Genomic DNA, 18,297 nt, shown 5'->3' on the forward strand with positions numbered 1-18,297 from the left:
AGAATAGTGCAGAAGTTGTCGTATGCTGAGGCAGTGAAGAAAGTAGAGGAAGATCAAGGGTCGAGGGGGAGGAGTGGTGTGAGTATTAGATCTGTACCAGTACAGAGGGATAAACCAACAAGTGATATGTTTCAGTAAGATTGGATTTTTTGCATTTATAGCAATGGTTATCAACTGACCTGCAGGGATGGAACGTAAGTCGCAGAAAATAGGTTGTGGTGGCAGCTGCAAAGAGGTATGTGGGTGTGCGAGACTTGACATCAGAAGATTTACATGATGTTTTAAGTGGTGGTGTCCCATTCTTTCATGCTGTTGGCCTCAAGTAGGGCTAAATAGATAGAAATAGTGAAGTATTTTTATAAAAAATAAAACAAATGTGAGTGTAGTGTTAGACGGTAGGGTATTTATTTTTAGTTATTTTTTAAGCGAATTTATAGCAATGGTTATCAACTGTACTGCAGGGATGGAACGTAACTCCTTCTAGAGTGGAGTTATACGCCAGTCTAGTTGGTGGCGCTAATGCAAACGGTATTGGATGCCAACCGCAGATAAAGTTAATCGAAGAAGACTACACACGCTCAGGTCAAGAAAATATATAATGCCAACCCCTTTTATTTTTTTCTTGAACAGCACTTTCTGTTTTTGATTTGGGGGAACTGTTGCCCCTGTACATTGTCAGAGAAAATAATCAAGAATGTAATAGGAACTTTGATGGATGCCAACCGCGGTTAAACCTCATCGGAAAAGGCTTAGGAACTTTGACACCGGAAGTGGTCACTGATGTCGCTGTTTAGAGCAAGTGCATGAATCAGTGGAACCATCAGCTAGCCAAAGCTCCTTTGAATGTTATAGAGACGGGGGTGAGTATTTGACATATTTACGGAGTCCCTTCTCAACACACCAGCATCACTTAGTGAGCAAAACACTAACGACCACACGAGTGTTGCAATTGTAGTAGCTAGCTTGCGTTGGCTAACGTAACTACTACGCTAACCTGGCCAACTGCAAGTCAGATGCGAAATTTGCGCCAAACTGTTTTTTTTTAAGCTCACACGAAGTTGCATGGTTTCTATAAACAAAAGCATACATTGCAAAGTTGGATTGAATTTCAGTGCGTGGTGTTAAAGTGCTAGGTAGCTATGTTAAAAGTTCGCGCGCCACTGTAGCGGTAGCTAACTTAGTTAACGTTTGTTAGCTGACTGGCTGCAAGGTTAACACATTAGATAATTAGCTGTCTATAGTTGTAAGTTAGGTACTGCTGCATTGTGTGGTCTAGTTGAGTGATAGGTCAAGTTTCCATTGACAACAGTGTTTGGCACCGATTTCCCCAGTCTCAATGCTTAGCCAACTTTCTGTATGTGATTTGTCTATTCTTTCTGGTCAAAAGAAGCGATCTAAGGGGTTCGCTGCCACGCTCTGCTATTACGATTTATGACTGTTGTCGAAATTATCAAACCCAGAATTGCTCCTACTCCTCAGAGAATTTCAGGCCTTTGAGACGGCCAGTCAAGTGAACGCTTCATAATTTGAGGACATGGAGCAGAACAACAGTTTGCCTCCTTTCCAGGGTCTTGCCTCCCCTCAGGTAACTAATTTGAGTGAGACGTTATTGTTGTCAACACAGGAACAACATTGCTCAAATGTTTTAGTTTCAACTAGCCTAATTGGGGGATTGTTCTTCCATCTGTCAAAGGGGGCAATGACTCCTGGTATGCCCATTTTCAGCCCCATGATGCCCTATGGCAGTGGTCTGACTCCCCAACCTGTCACGAACACCAACAGCCTGTCTCTCCTGGAAGAGCAGCAGCGGCAACAACAACAGCAGCAGGCTTCGGCCCAGCAGGCTGGGGTGCCAGGGGGTTTGGGACAGACACCACAGCTTTATCACTCCCAAACGGTCACCACCACCACACTGCCAGGAAACACCCCCCTCTACACCGCTACACCGCTAACCCCCATGACACCCATCACACCTGCCACTCCTGCCTCTGAGAGTTCTGGGATTGTCCCTCAGTTACAGTAAGTGTTCCTGAACAGTTCATTAGTCTCAACCCCTATATACTCCTATAAAGCTGAAACACAAGACGCTAATAGATGAAGGTGAATAGTGATGTGACCATATCAACAGCGAGAATCTCCCATCCTGATGGCATGGTTTATTTCCTTCCCTTTTTTAGGAACATCGTATCCACTGTGAACTTGGGCTGCAAACTTGACTTGAAAACAATAGCACTGCGAGCTAGAAATGCTGAGTACAACCCCAAGGTAAGCATAAATTGTTATTCTTCATTTGCACAAATCATTGTCAGGGCCCAGGGAAAGGTGAAATAGTACCAGGCTAAAATGTAACTAGAATGGGCCCACAAGGCATGTTGCTTCGGGTCTGAGAATGTCCCACCAAGACACTGTTCTATTGACAAAATGTACAACTTTCTCAACTGTTCTTGTCTTACAGCGATTTGCTGCTGTAATCATGAGAATACGAGAGCCAAGAACAACTGCACTTATCTTCAGTTCTGGAAAAATGGTTTGCACGGGAGCCAAAAGGTTAATATCTTTTTTTTAAAGACACAAAGCATGTCAAAACAACATCTGTTTAAAGACCTCATCATGCTCCCTCCTACCCCTTTAGTGAAGAGCAGTCCCGCCTGGCAGCCAGGAAATACGCCAGAGTCGTGCAGAAGTTGGGCTTCCCAGCCAAATTTCTTGATTTCAAGATTCAGAACATGGTGGGCAGCTGTGACGTCAAATTCCCCATTCGGTTAGAGGGACTTGTACTAACTCACCAACAGTTCAGCAGGTTTGTCATATTCACTACTGCAAAATTAAAGCCTGTAATATCTGATGGGATGCATTCTTATACGTGTAATTCTGACATATTTTGTACATTGTTTATAATACTAAGATTGGTATTCTAAAGTGATTTAGTACTGGGAGCAAAGATTAGAAGTAGGCCTACATTTTTTTCTTATTTTTCCAGTTATGAACCTGAGTTGTTCCCTGGGCTAATCTACAGAATGATCAAACCCAGAATTGTCCTACTGATATTCGTTTCAGGCAAAGTTGTATTAACAGGTGAGGTTTTTCTCCTTTTCCTAATAACATAGAGTAAGGGCATTTGTTGTCAAATGTAACTTTACTATCCTTTTTGCTGCTTATTTCAAGGTGCAAAGGTGAGAGGAGAAATTTATGAAGCATTTGAAAACATCTACCCCATCTTGAAAGGATTCAGGAAGACGACGTAAATATTTATGCCTGCAATCTTTTTTAAAAAATTTAATAGTCACAGGGGAACTTGCTCTGTTGTGACCAGTTACATTGGGACTCTGATTGGACCTGTACATTTTAATCAGCAAGTCGTGGACCCCTCCTAATCACCTTAATGGTGATTGGATACTAGGGGAAATGCTGTATTTTAGCAGTTTTATTTGTTTTTAAATGACTCTTGCTTGATATTAAATGAGGCAGTCTGGCTGACAATTTCTTTTCATTGAAGCATTTAATTTTTCAAAAGTAGGTTTTAAGATGTTATCCTTCCGTTTCTCAGTGCATGTTTGTCCACACACCCTACAAGCAGACATTCAAGATTCCTAACCTTATTCTTTAAATGTTTTTTACAGTCAATTTAACTGTTATATGACTAATCTCCAGATTGAATGTTACTTAGGATTGTGTTGCAAGGCTTACCAATTTGTCTTTATTGCAACAATATTTTTTGTACATATTCCATTTGATAACTCTTTGCTGCTGAAGTCAAGAAAATGGTGGAACATTCATCATGCAACCTTGTGCATCTGAGTGTTATTAGTAACTATGTACCTCAGATGTGTTATTTTTCTCATTCTGTTTTTGGTCATTTTAAGTGCTATTTTAAGAACAGTCATGTTTTAATGCTAAAATAGACAAACTAATTCACCATGGATTTTTGTTTCAATAGTTGATACGTACTGTATATTTGGTCTACGAACTAAGCACACGAAAGCAGTCAGTCATTATGTCCTTGTTTTAAATGTTATTTTGCTCCATTGTGCACAATTAAATATTCACTTACCAATTGTGATCTCCCTCGTTAGTTAAAAAGCTTTTTTCAGGGTATGGCAAGATTTTGAACTAGTCATAATTTCACTGGATTAATCAAATGTTATTGGACATGCGTGTTTAGCGAAATGCTTGTTTCTAGCTCCAACAGTGCAGTAATATCTAACAATACACACATCTAAGTGGAGGAATGGAATTAAGAATATATAAATATTTGGACAAGCAATGTCAGCGTGGCCTAGACTAAGATGCAGTACAATAGAATACAGTATATACATGAGATGGGTATGTAAACATTATTAGTAACTAGTGTTCCATTATTAAAGTGGCCAGTGATTTCAAGTCTATGCATAAAGGGCAGCAGCCTTAAATGTGATAGCTATTTAACAGGCTGATGGCCTTGAGATAGATGCTGTTTTTCAGTTTCTCTGTCCCAGTTTTGATGAACCTGTACTGACCTTGCCTTCTGGGTGAACAGGCAGTGGCTCGGGTGGTTGTTGTCCTTGCTCTTTTTGGCCTTCCTGTGACATCGAGTGTTGTAGGTGTCCTGGAGGACAGGTAGTGTGCCCCCGGGGATGCGCTGGGCAGACTGCACCACCCTCTGGAGAGCCTTGTGGTTGCGGGCGGTGATACGAGTAGCGCAGCAGTCTAAGGCACTGCATCTCAGTGCTAGAGGTGTCACTACAGACCCGGGTTAGATTCCAGGCTGTATCGTGATTGGGAGTCCCATCGGGCGGCACACAATTGGCCTAGCGTCATCCGGGTTAGGGTTTGGCCTTGGTAGGCTGTCATTGTAAATAAGAATTTGTTCATAACTGACTTGGATCTGTAAAAGTTTGAGGGTTTTAGGTGCCAAGCCGAATTTCTTCAGCCTCCTGAGGTTGAAGAGGCGCTGTTGCGCCTTCGTCACCACACTGTGTGGGTGGACCATTTCAGTTTGTCAGTGACGTGTACACCGAGGAACTGGAAGTTTTCCACTGCAATCCTGTCAGTGGATAGGGGCGTGTTCCCTCTGCTGTTTCCGGAAGTCCACGATAGGCTCCTTTGTTTTGTTGACGTTGAGAGGTTATTTTTATTGCACCACATACCCAGGGCCCTCACCTCCCTGTGATGCTGTCTCGTCATTGTTGGTAATCAGGTCTACTACTGTTGTGCCGTCTGCAAACTTGTTGATTGAGTTGGAGGCGTGCATGAACAGGGAGTACAGGAGGGGGCTGAGCACACATCCTTGTGGAGCTCCAGTGTTGAGGACCAGCGAAGTGGAGGTGTTGTTTCCTATCTTCACCACCTTGGGGTGGCCCGTCAGGAAGTCCAGGACCCAGTTGCACAGGGCGGGGTTCATACACTTGCCTTCTCCGTATACACTTGCAAGTTCACAAGCAGCATCACAGGCAGCCCAGATCTTGATTCCATATTTTGCTGGTTTAGACTATGTACTGCCTGAAGGGGCAGCGGCCCCTAAATGGCATAAGCTGCTCTACAACAGTAACGTTGGGCCCAGGGTTGTAAAACAGGGGAAGGCAGTCCAGCCACTTGTCCCACAATGACCTGATTGTAGCTAGCTTGTCTCTGCCGCGGAGCTGGTCTGGTGTCTCGGTTATTGAAGCGGCTATTCCTGGAAATAATGTGGAACGGAAAAGTTCTCTGTCAGTTTCTGCATCCCACATGGATTCTGTGGATTCCCCATTGGATCTGAAAACACCAGCAAGGAGAAGAACCCCAAAGTATGCATGTAAATTAGTTTGATCCATCTCCTTCCCACCAAATTAGTGCAGTCCAGAATGATTTAAAATATTATTTTTCCTAGTTTTTATTTAATTTTTTAAAATATATCAAAATAATGTATTGTAATAACATTGTGCGGTTCCTGCAAGACATTGTGTAGTTTCACACACTACAAAGACTAAGAGTGCGAGAAAAGGGGGAGCCAGGCAGGTTCTTGGTGCTATGTTGAAACAGCAGGCCCAGGGAGGAGGAAGACAGAGTGAAGGTACACAGCAACCCTTTTTGTTTAAATTTGACTTATTTTCACCCACACACATGGTGGACCTGAACACCTCATATGTAATATAAATGTGTAGAGGGGTACAGTGTGGACTCAATGAAAATGTGTTATTTTACATGGCCAATTAATTGCATAATTTTATTTGAGTAAACATTGAAAATGGGTCCCACAGACCCGAACACCACACAAGGGTTAACTACATTTACATTTACGTCATTTAGCAGACGCTCTTATCCAGAGCGATTTACAAATTGGTGGATTCACCTTATGATATCCAGTGGAACAACCACTTACAATAGTACATCTATATTTTTTTTGGGGGGGGGTTAGAAGGATTACTTTATCCTATCCCAGGTATTCCTTAAAGAGGTGGGGTTTCAGGTGTCTCCGGAAGGTGGGGATTGACTCCGCTGTCCTGGCGTCGTGAGGGAGCTTGTTCCACCATTGGGGTGCCAGAGCAGCGAACAGTTTTGACTGGGCTGAGCGGGAACTGTGCTTCCGCAGAGGTAGGGGGGCCAGCAGGCCAGAGGTGGATGAACGCAGTGCCCTTGTTTGGGTGTAGGGCCTGATCAGAGCCTGAAGGTACGAAGGTGCCGTTCCCCTCACAGCTCCGTAGGCAAGCACCATGGTCTTGTAGCAGATGCGAGCTTCAACTGGAAGCCAGTGGAGTGTGCGGAGGAGCGGGGAGATGACAAGTGCCTGGATTAGGACCTGCGCCGCTTCTTGTGTAAGGCAGGGTCGTACTCTGCGAATGTTGTATAGCATGAACCTACAGGATCGGGTCACCGCCTTGATGTTAGCGGAGAACGACAGGATGTTGTCCAGGGTCACGCCGAGGCTCTTAGCACTCTGGGAGGAGGACACAATGGAGTTGTCCACCGTGATGGCGAGATCATGGAACGGGCAGTCCTTCCCCGGGAGGAAGAGCAGCTCCGTCTTGCCGAGGTTCAGCTTGAGGTGGTGATCCGTCATCCACACTGATGTGTCTGCCAGACATGCAGAGATGCGAATCGCCACCTGGTTATCAGAAGGGGGAAAGGAGAAGATTAATTGTGTGTCGTCAGCGTAGCAATGATAGGAGAGACCATGTGAGGATATGACAGAGCCAAGTGACTTGGTGTATAGCGAGAATAGGAGAGGGCCTAGAACTGAGCCCTGGGGTACACCAGTGGTGAGAGCACGTGGTGCGGAGACGGATTATCGCCACGCCACCTGGTAGGAGCGACCTGTCAGGTAGGACGCAATCCAAGAGTGAGCCGCGCCGGAGATACCCAACTCGGAGAGGGTGGAGAGGAGGATCTGATGGTTACATTTACATTTTACATTCTAGTCATTTAGCAGACGCTCTTATCCAGAGCGACTTACAGTAGTGAATGCATACATTTCATTTCATAATTTTTTTTCCCGGTGGTTTCTGTGGTTCACAGTATCAAAGGCAGCAGATAGGTCTAGAAGGATGAGAGCAGAGGAGAGAGAGTTAGCTTTAGCAGTGCGGAGAGCCTCCGTGACACAGAGAAGAGCAGTCTCAGTTGAATGACCAGCCTTGAAACCTGAGTGATTTAGATCAAGAAGGTCATTCTGAGAGCGATAGCAGGAGAGCTGGCCAAGGACAGCACGTTCAAGAGTTTTAGAGAGAAAAGAAAGAAGGGATACTGGTCTGTAGTTGTTGACATCGGAGGGATCGAGTGTAGGTTTTTTGAGAAGGGGTGCAACTCTCGCTCTCTTGAAGACGGAAGGGACGTAGCCAGCGGTCAAGGATGAGTTGATGAGCGAGGTGAGGTAAGGGAGAAGGTCTCCGGAAATGGTCTGGAGAAGAGAGGAGGGGATAGGGTCAAGCGGGCAGGTTGTTGGGCGGCCGGCCGTCACAAGACGCAAGATTTCATCTGGAGAGAGAGGGGAGAAAGAGGTCAAAGCATAGGGTAGGGCAATGTGAGCAGGAACAGCGGTGTCGTTTGACTTAACAAACGAGGATCGGATGTCGTCGACCTTCTTTTCAAAATGGTTGACGAAGTCATCCGCAAAGAGGGGGGGGGGGGGAGGAGGATTCAGGAGGGAGGAGAAGGTGGCAAAGAGCTTCCTAGGGTTAGAGGCAGATGCTTGGAAGTTAGAGTGGTAGAAAGTGGCTTTAGCAGCAGAAACAGAGGAGGAAAATGTAGAGAGGAGGGAGTGAAAAGATGCCAGGTCCGCAGGGAGGCTAGTTTTCCTCCATTTCCGCTCGGCTGCCCGGAGCCCTGTTCTGTGAGCTCGCAATGAGTCGTCAAGCCACGGAGCAGGAGGGGAGGACCGAGCCGGTCAGGAGGATAGGGGACGTAGAGAGTCAAAGGATGCAGAAAGGGAGGAGAGGAGGGTTGAGGAGGCAGAATCAGGAGATTGGTTGGAGAAGGTTTGAGCAGAGGGAAGAGATGATAGGATGGAAGAGGAGAGAGTAGCAGGAGAGAGAGAGCGAAGGTTACGACGGCGCAATACCATCTGAGTAGGGGCAGAGTGAGTAGTGTTGGAGGAGAGCGAGGGGGAAAAGGATACAAGGTAGTGATCGGAGACTTGGAGGGGAGTTGCAGTGAGATTAGTAGAAGAACAGCATCTAGTGAAGATGAGGTCAAGCGTATTGCCTGCCTTGTGAGTAGGGGGGGACGGTGAGAGGGTGAGGTCAAAAGAGGAGAGGAGTGGAAAGAAGGAGGCAGAGAGAAATGAGTCAAAGGTAGACGTAGGGAGGTTAAAGTCACCCAGAACTGTGAGGGGTGAGCCATCCTCAGGGAAGGAACTTATCAAGGCGTCAAGCTCATTGATGAACTCTCCGAGGGAACCTGGAGGGCGATAAATGGTAAGGATGTTAAGCTTGAATGGGCTAGTGATTGTGACAGCATGGAATTCAAAGGAGGAGATAGACAGATGGGTCAGGGGAGAAAGAGAGAATGTCCACTTGGGAGAGATGAGGATTCCAGTGCCACCACCCCGCTGACCAGATGCTCTCGGGGTGTGCGAGAACACGTGGTCAGATGAGGAGAGAGCAGTAGGAGTAGCAGTGTTTTCTGTGGTAATCCATGTTTCCGTCAGCGCCAAGAAGTCGAGGGACTGGAGGGTAGCATAGGCTGAGATGAACTCTGCCTTGTTGGCCGCAGACCGGCAGTTCCAGAGGCTGCCGGAGAACTGGAACTCCACGTGGGTCGTGCGTGCTGGGACCACCTGGTTAGAGTGGCAGCGGCCACGCGATGTGAAGCGTTTGTATGGCCTGTGCAGAGAGGAGAGAACAGGGATAGACCGACACATAGTTGATAGGCTACAGGAGAGGCTACGCTAATGCAAGGGAGATTGGCATGAAAATTAACTAAACAACTGGGGAAGCGAGAGAGCAATTCACTAACAATTCACTGAAACGCTAAAATATAACTTTTCTAGCTACCACTAGAATTTAAAATTGATGTAAACTACAGTGGTTCAATGTTTCAGGAATAGGCTCAAACTTAGTTTATTCCGCTAGATAACTTGGTACAGTATTCTTCCGTGAAAACCCACCTAGTGCACCGTGTCCTATGACGCCGTAGCTAACTAGCTAACTAGCATGCGAGCATCCTATAACACATGGTTAGCACCAATACTTGGTAACAACAAGCTACCAATGGATCATTCGTGTCCGTGTCTAGTTCATTACGCAGAAGTAATTAAACGTTGGCTAGCTAACACAAAGTCAGTTCTGCTAGCTACACAAGTGGACTACACATCTCAAATGTTCAGAAAGTTAAGCTTACGTTGCAAAAATCTTATTGACTAAAAATGATACAGCTAGCTGGTGGGGTTAGCTAGCTAGCAGTGGGCGCGTTGTTGACTATGTTAGAGAATGTAGCTGGCTAGCTAACCTCGATAGTTACTCTGTACTACGCCTTTATCTTGATACAAAGACAACTTTGTAGCTAGCTAACATTACACTAGTCAAATCGTTCCGTTGTAATGTATATAGTTTCTACAGTACTGCTAATTGGAAAAGTTGGCTAGCTAGCTGTGGTGTTATGGTGTTGACGCCGTTTCGACTATAACTACTTATTGAACTGCATTGTTGGTTAATTTAATTTAAAAAAATATTTCACCTTTATTTAACAAGGTAGGCTAGTTAAGAACAAGTTCTCATTTACAACTGTGACCTGGCCAAGATAAAGCAAAGCAGTTCGACACATACAACAACAGAGTTACACATGGAATAAACAAACATACAGTCAATAATACAGTAGAAGAAAAGTATATATACATTGTGTACAAATGAGGTAAGATAAGGGAGGTAAGGCAATAAATAGGCCATAGTGGCGAAGTAATTACAATATACCAATTAAACACTGGAGTGATAGATGTGCAGAAGATGAATGTGCAAGTAGAGATACTGGGGTGTAAAGGAGCAAGATAAATAAATAAATACAGTATGGGGATGAGGTAGTTGAATAGGCTATTTACAGATGGGCTATGTACAGGTGCAGTGATCTGTGAGCTGCTCTGACAGCTGGTTCTTAAAGTTAGTGAGGGAGATTTGAGTCTCCAGCTTCAGTGATTTTTGCAGTTCGGTCCAGTCATTAGCAGCAGAGAACTATAAGGAAAAGCGGCCAAAGGAGGAATTGGCTTTGAGGGTGACCAGTGAAATATACCTGCTGGAGCGCGTGCTACGGGTGGGTGCTGCTATGGTGACCAGGGAGCTGAGATAAGGCGGGGCTTTACCTAGCAAAGACTTGTAGATGACCTGGAGCCAGTGGGTTTGGCGGCGAGTATGAAGCGAGGGCCAGCCAATGAGAGCGTACAGGTCGCAGTGGTGGGTAGTATATGGGGCTTTGGTGACAAAATGGATGGCACTGTGATAGACTGCATCCAATTTGTTGAGTAGAGTGTTGGAGGCTATTTTGTAAATTACATCGCCGAAGTCAAGGATCGGCAGGATAGTCAGTTTTACGAGGGTATGTTTGGCAGCATGAATGAAGGATGCTTTGTTGCGAAATAGGAAGCCAATTCTAGATTTAATTTTGGATTGGAGATGCTTAATGTGAGTCTGGAAGGATAGTTTACAGTCTAACCAGACACCTAGGTATTTGAAGTTGTCCACATATTCTAAGTCAGAACCGTCCAGTAGTTGGTGAACCAGGCGAGGCAGTCATTTGAGAAACCAAGGCTGTTGAGTCTGCCGATAAGAATGTGGTGATTGACAGAGTTGAAAGCCTTGGCCAGGTCGATGAATACAGCTGCACAGTATTGTCTTTAATCGATGGCGGTTATGATATCGTTTAGGACCTTGAGCGTGGCTGAGGTGCACCCATGACCAGCTCTGAAACCAGATTGCATAGCGGAGAAGGTACGGTGGGATTCGAAATGGTCGGTGATCTGTTTGTTAACTTGGCTTTCGAAGACCTTAGAAAGGCAGGGTAGGATAGATATAGGTCTGTAGCAGTTTGGGTCTAGAGTGTCACCCCTTTTGAAGAGGGGGATGACCGCGGCAGCTTTCCAATCTTTGGGAATCTCAGACGATACGAAAGAGAGCTTGAACAGGCCAGTAATAGGGGTTGCAACAATTTCGGCAGATAACTTTAGAAAGAGAGGGCTCGTAAGTAAGCATTTCACGGTAAGGTCTACACCAGGCCAGCGGCCCAAACACTTAAGACACACCTTCGCCAACTTAACCTCGCCTTATGCCCTTGGGGAATACCCATCGCCATCTTTGAGAACGATCCAAATGATAAGCCAAGCAAGGGAAGTTTGCAACGTAAGCCCCTCAGCTCTCGTTTTTAGGCGGCTTTGCGAGTGTACAATTATGTTCACTCCGAGCCTGAAACTCCCCATAATTCCATTCGTGACGATTGTACATCCACTAAGAAAAGTCTACGAAAACAAAATCAATGGAGAGGTCACCATACAAGTGTAAGTAAAAACGAATGACACATCTCGTAAAAAGTAAATGTTTTTGTTTGGTTTTTTGGAAATTGTTGAAATAAAACATTTTCCTTATTCCGAAGTTCCAGCTATGCAGGCCAACGTTCATTAGCTAATTCATTTGTTAGCTATCATACAGTAGGCGTATATTAATAATTATATTTAATATAAGTAGACATGCACTCAATTGACTGTAGCGCATATACAGCATCCACAAGCTACCGGTGGCAGAAAACACGGGAAAATGGTCTCTCGCGGGATGAACGAGAGACCAATTTCCGGCCAAGGGTGGGCCATTTAAAAATCAGTCCTTCCTCACCCTGCAAGTGTATACTCGTCAGAAGTGTCCACTTAATTTGAGGGCTGTGGGGATAGGGTGTGTCTTTTAAGTGTTTGGACCGTAACCCTGTTGTATTCGGCGCACATGCTGTTGGAGCTAACTCAGGAAGACTTGGAATGTCCAACTGAGGTTTGCCTCCAACTTTGCTGGGGAACTAATGACTCTGTAGTTGCAAGTGTTCGGCCTTCTCCAAAAACCCAAGAGCAACAGCTGTTTCTGCGATAGTGTTAATTTTACTCTTTGCCAAGTAACATATTTTTATCGTATTTCTTTAATCCCTGTCTAGCTGTCTGTCACAACAAATTCCAACGTGCGTCAAGGTTGTAACTTTAAAATGTGTCCTTAGTAGAGCAAGCCTTTGAGGAGGCAAATGTTCCCTGTAAATCGTGCTCCTGCCATATCACTAATTTGCAATTAAAATAGTTTTGCGTACCACGAAAACGTAATTAAATTGCATTCATCTGTCGGTCCAAGAAACGCTAAATGCATGATTTGTTTCATTCGGTTCATGGCAGCAACAGTGTCCCAGCAGCAAGATCAAGACTTCCGATATTGCTTTCAAAATAAAGGTCTGCGGTAAAAGGCTATGTGTATCAATCATTTTTGAAGCTTTGCATAGTGCATAATGTTAAAATAATGTTACAAAATGAACTACATCGGAGAAAAATCTTAACCAAAATGATTTATATTTAAGATGAATAATATTAGAAGGTGGAGCACATTGCGAAATAATTAATTTCAAGATGGCGCAGCAGTAAGACGTGTTTGTTTTTGTCCCATGTAAATATTCAGTCTTTTCTTTTTTGTGTACATTTCATTATATTTCAATCTCTTTTTTTTCCATTTTCGAATTAAATATACCTTCCTGCAACCCACCTCACCCAATGTGGTATGGATCTGCTATTTTTTAGACCTTATAACTGGAACCTCCATCAGTAGCTAGCCATCTGACGCTAGACAGCTAATTCGCTACTAGCTATTTACTCCTTGTTAGCCACTGCTAGCGGTCTTTACCTTTAGCTCGGACACCAGCCGCTTTAGCCCGGACAGCCCGGATAATACCTGCCAGTCTGCACAGCGCGATATCATCCCTTAGCATACCGGACTGCTTTTTCCCCCCACTACATCACTAGATTCCGGCCGCAAGCTCTGGACCATTACACCGGATCTTCACAGCTAGCTAGCTGTTACCAAGTGGCTATTGTGGCTAACACCCTTGTCCAGAAGCATGCACCAGTTAGCCTTGAGCTAGCCTCGAGCTAGGCCCATCTCCCGGCTAGCAAACGAAGTACACCAACTACAATACCTCTCTTGCCAATTGGCCTGGACCCTTTGTCGACACGGAGCCCTGCCAATCCATCACTACTGGTCTGCTGATGTAATTCGGCCGATGTGCTCTCAACCGGCCTCTGCGTCAAGCATGTTGGTGATGATCCATCTGCTAGCCCCGGCCCGCTAACTTAGCTTCCTGAACGCCGTGTCTCCCGCTCGCCTAGCGTAGTAATCGACTACCGAATGGCTCCCTGTTTCATCTATTGCTGCTCACTGAACCCTATGTTCACTCGGCTACACAGCTGATGCCTGCTGGACTGTTCATTAACACGGTACTTCATTTTGTTTATCTGTCGGTCCCAGCCCCGAACTCAGGCCCTGTGTGCAGCTAACTGACCCCCTCTACCCATTCATCGCCATTTACCCATGGTTGTTGTCTTAGCCGTTTACCCATTGTTGTCTCACCCGTTGTTGTCTTAACACCTGTGATTGCTTTATGCCTCTCTCTCATGTCAATGTAACAGTGTAGGTTCCGTCCCTCTCTTCGCCCCAACCTGGGCTCGAACCAGGGACCCTTGCACACATCAACAACTGACACCCACGAAGCATCGTTACCCATCGCGCCACAAAAGCCGCGGCCCTTGCAACGCAAGGGGAACAACCACTTCAGGTCTCAGAGCGAGTGACGTCACTGATTGAAACGCTATTAGCGCACACCACCGCTAACTAACTAGCCATTTCACATCGGTTACATCAATACGCATTGTATACTGTTGTTTAGGGGAGCGCTCATTGTTTTATTTTACTGTGGAGCCCCTAGTCCTGCTCAACATGCCTCAGATAGCCCCCCCACACACATATGCGGAGACCGCGCCTAGCTTAACTGGCGCTAGAGGTCGACCGATTAATTAGGGCCAGTTTCAAGTTTTCACAACAATCGATAATCAGCATTTTTGGACGTTGATTATGGCCGATTACATTGCACTCCACGAGGAGACTGCGTGGCAGGCTGACCACCTGTTACGTGAGTGCAGCAAGGAGCCAAGGTAAGTTGCTAGCTAGCATTAAACTTATCTTATAAAAAAACTATCAATCTTAACATAATCACTAGTTAACTGCACATGGTTGATAGTATTACTAGTTTAACTAGCTTGTCCTGCGTTGCAAATAATCAATGCCGTGCCCGTTAATTTATCATCGAATCACAGCCTACTTTGCCAAACAGATGACGATTTAACAAGCGCATTCGCGACAAAAGCACTGTCGTTGCACCAATGTACCTAACCATAAACATCAATGCCTTTCTTAAAATCAATACGCAAGTATATATTTTTTAAACCTGCATATTTAGTTAAAATAAATTCATGTTAGCAGGCAATATTAACTAGGGAAATTGTGTCACTTCTCTTGCGTTCTGTGCAAGCAGAGTCAGGGTGTATGCATCAGTTTGGGCCGCCTGGCTCGTGGCGAACTGTGTGAAGACCATTTCTTCCAAACAAAGACTAATTAATTTGCCAGAATTTTACATAATCATGACATAACATTGAAGGTTGTGCAATGTAACAACAATATTTAGACTTATGGATGCCACCCGTTCGATAAAATACGTAACGGTTCCGTATTTCACTGAAAGAATAAACGTTTTGTTTTTGAAATGATCTTTTCCAGATTTGACCATATTAATGACCTAAGGCTCGTATTTCTGTGTGTTTATTACATTATAATTAAGTATATGATTTGATAGAGCAGTCTGACTGAGCGGTGGTAGGCAGCAGCAGGCTCGTAAGCATTCATTCTAACAGCACTTTCCTGCATTTGCCAGCAGCTCCTCGCAATGCTTGAAGCACAGCGCTGTTTATGACTTCAAGCCTATCAACTCCTGAGATTAGGCTGGCAATACTATAGTGCCTATAAGAACATCCAATAATCAAAGGCATATAAAATACAAATGGTATAGATAAAAATAGTCCTATAATAGCTACAACCTAAAACTTCTTAACTGGGAATATTGAAGACTCGTGTTAAAAGGAACCACCAGCTTTCATATGTTGTCATATTCTGAGCAAGGAACTTAAACATGAGCTTTTTTACATGGCACATATTGCACAATTACTTTCGTCTCCAACACTGTTTTTGCATTATTTAAACCAACTTGAACATGTTTCATTATTTATTTGAGACTAAATTGATTTTTATTTATGTATTATAATATGTTAAAGTAAGTGTTCATTCAGTATTGTTGTAATTGTCATTATTACAAATATATATATATATATATATATATATTTATATGTTATATATATATATATATATATATATATATATATATATATATATATATATATATATATATATTAAAAAAATTGGCCTATTAATCTGTATCGCCTTTTTTTGGTCCTCCAATAATCGGTATTGGCATTGAAAAATCATAATCGGTCAACCTCTAACTGGCGCCTCCAGAGATGCAACCTCTCTCATCGTCACTCAATGCCTAGGTTTACCCCCACTGTACTCGCGCCCTACCATACCCTTGTCTGTACACTATGCCCTGAATCTATCCTACCACAGCCAAAAATCTGCTCCTTTTATTCTCTGTTCTCGACGCACTAGACAACCAGTTCTTATTGCCTTTAGCCGTACGCTCATCCTACTCCTCCTCTGTTCCTCTGGTGATAAGGCCCTGCAGACCCCAGCACCACTCCCATTCCCCAGGCACTCTCATTTGTTGACTTCTGCAACTGTAAAAGCCTTGGGTTCATGCATGTTAACATCAGAAGCCTCCTCCCTAAGTTTGCTTTATTCACTGCTTTGGCACACTCCGCCAACCCTGATGTCCTAGCCGCGTCTGAATCCTGGCTTAGGAAGGCCACCAAAAATTTGGAAATTTCCATCCCCAATTACAACATTTTCCGTCAAGACAGAACTGCTAAAGGGGGAGGAATTGCAATATACTGTAGAGAGCCTGCAGAGTTCTGGCATACTATCCAGGTCTATGCCCAAACAGTTCGAGCTTCTACTTTTAAAGATCCATCTCTCCAGAAATAAGTCCCTCACTGTTGCCGCTTGTTATAGACCCCCCTCAGGTCCCAGCTGTGCCCTGGACACCATATGTGAATTGATTGCCCCCCATCTATTGTCAGAGTTTGTACTGCTAGGTGACCTAAATTGGGATATGCTTAACACCCCGGCCAGCCTACAATCTAAACTAGAAGCCCTCAATCTCACACAAATTATCAAGGAACCTACCAGGTACAACCCCAAATCCGTAAACATGGACACCCTCATAGATATCATCCTGACCAACTTGCCCTCTAAATACACCTCTGCTGTTTTCAACCAGGATTTCAGCGATCACTGCCTCATTGCCTGCGTCTGTTATGGGTCCGTGATAAAATGACCACACCTCATCACTGTCAAAGCTCTCTAAAACATTTCTGCGAGCAGGCCTTTCTAATCAACCTGGCCCGGGTATCCTGGAAGGATATTGACCTCATCCCGTCAGTAAAGGATGCTTGGTTGTCTTTAAAAGTGCTTTCCTTACCATCTTAAATAAGCATGCCCCTTTCAAAATAAATTGAACTAAGAACAGATATAGCCCTTGGTTCACTCAACTATGGCGCCGACAGAGATGGTTGCCTCGCTTCGCGTTCTTAGGAAACGATGCAGAATTTTTGTTTTTCATGTATTATTTCTTACATTGTTACCCCAGGAAATCTTGAGTCTTATTACATACAGCCGGGAAGAACTATTGGATATAAGAGCAACGTCAACTTACCAACATTACGACCAGGAATACGACTTTCCCGAAGCGGATCCTCTGTTTGGACCACCACCCAGGACAATGGATCGGATCCCAGTAGGCGACCCAAAACAACGGCGCCACAGACGGAGCTGCCTTCTGGTCAGGCACCGTAGACGGGCACATCGCTCCCGAGTATACTACTCGCCAATGTCCAGTTTCTTGACAACAAGGTAGACGAAATCCGAGCAAGGGTTGCCTTCCAGAGAGACATCAGAGATTCTAACATTCTCTGTTTCACGGAAACATTGCTCACTCGGGATATGTTATCAATCGGTACAGCCACCCAGTTTCTTCACGCATCACGTAGACAGAAACAAACATCTCTCTGGTAAGAAGAAGGGCGGGGGTGTATGCCTTATGATTAATGAGTCGTGGTGTGATGATAACAGCATACCGGAGCTCAAGAACTTTTGTTCACCTGACCTAGAATTCCTTACAATCAAATGCTGACCGCATTATCTACCAAGATAATTCTCTTTGATTATAATCACGGCCATGTACAGTCATAGCCAAAAGTTTTGAGATTGACACAAATATAAATTTTCACAAAGTTTACTGCTTCAGTGTCTTTAGATATTTTTTTCAGATGTTACTATGGAATACTGAAGTATAATTACAAGCATTTCATAAGTGTCAAAGGCTTTTATTGACAATTACATGAAGTTGATGCAAAGAGTCAATATTTGCAGTGCTGACCCTTCTTTTTCAAGACCTCTGCAATCTGCCCTGGCATGCTGTCAATTAAGTTCTGGGCCACATCCTGACTGATGGCAGCCCATTCTTGCATAATCAATGCTTGGAATTTGTCCGAATTTGTGGGGTTTTGTTTGTCCACCCGCCTCTTGACGATTGACCAGAAGTTCTCAATGGGATTAAGGTCTTTGGAGTTTCCTGGCCATGGACCCAAAATATCAATGTTTTGTTCCCCGAGCCACTTAGTTA

General features: G+C 44.4%; 1 protein-coding gene across 1 annotated transcript; it reads left to right on the forward strand.

The window, feature by feature from the left end:
- Positions 1-722: 722 nt before the first annotated feature.
- Positions 723-3,480, forward strand: LOC106589653 (TATA-box-binding protein). Its single transcript, XM_014179892.3, has 8 exons — positions 723-860; positions 1,480-1,585; positions 1,694-2,019; positions 2,178-2,265; positions 2,456-2,547; positions 2,633-2,800; positions 2,981-3,075; positions 3,166-3,480. Exons 2-8 carry the CDS (start codon positions 1,535-1,537, stop codon positions 3,243-3,245), a joined length of 900 nt encoding a protein of 299 aa, XP_014035367.1. The 5' UTR covers positions 723-860; positions 1,480-1,534; the 3' UTR covers positions 3,246-3,480.
- Positions 3,481-18,297: the final 14,817 nt, after the last annotated feature.

Source organism: Salmo salar, chromosome 28 (genome assembly GCF_965601325.2).
Source record: "Salmo salar chromosome 28, fSalSal1, whole genome shotgun sequence".
NCBI lineage: Eukaryota > Metazoa > Chordata > Actinopteri > Salmoniformes > Salmonidae > Salmo > Salmo salar.

Bases quoted from the DNA above. Each gene is read 5' to 3' on its own strand.
- LOC106589653 (XM_014179892.3), top strand. From the start codon at position 1,535: ATGGAGCAGAACAACAGTTTGCCTCCTTTCCAGGGTCTTGCCTCCCCT. The intron at 2,020-2,177 runs GTAAGTGTTCCT...TCCCTTTTTTAG, and splicing joins GGGATTGTCCCTCAGTTACA to GAACATCGTATCCACTGTGA. The intron at 2,801-2,980 runs GTTTGTCATATT...TTATTTTTCCAG, and splicing joins ACTCACCAACAGTTCAGCAG to TTATGAACCTGAGTTGTTCC.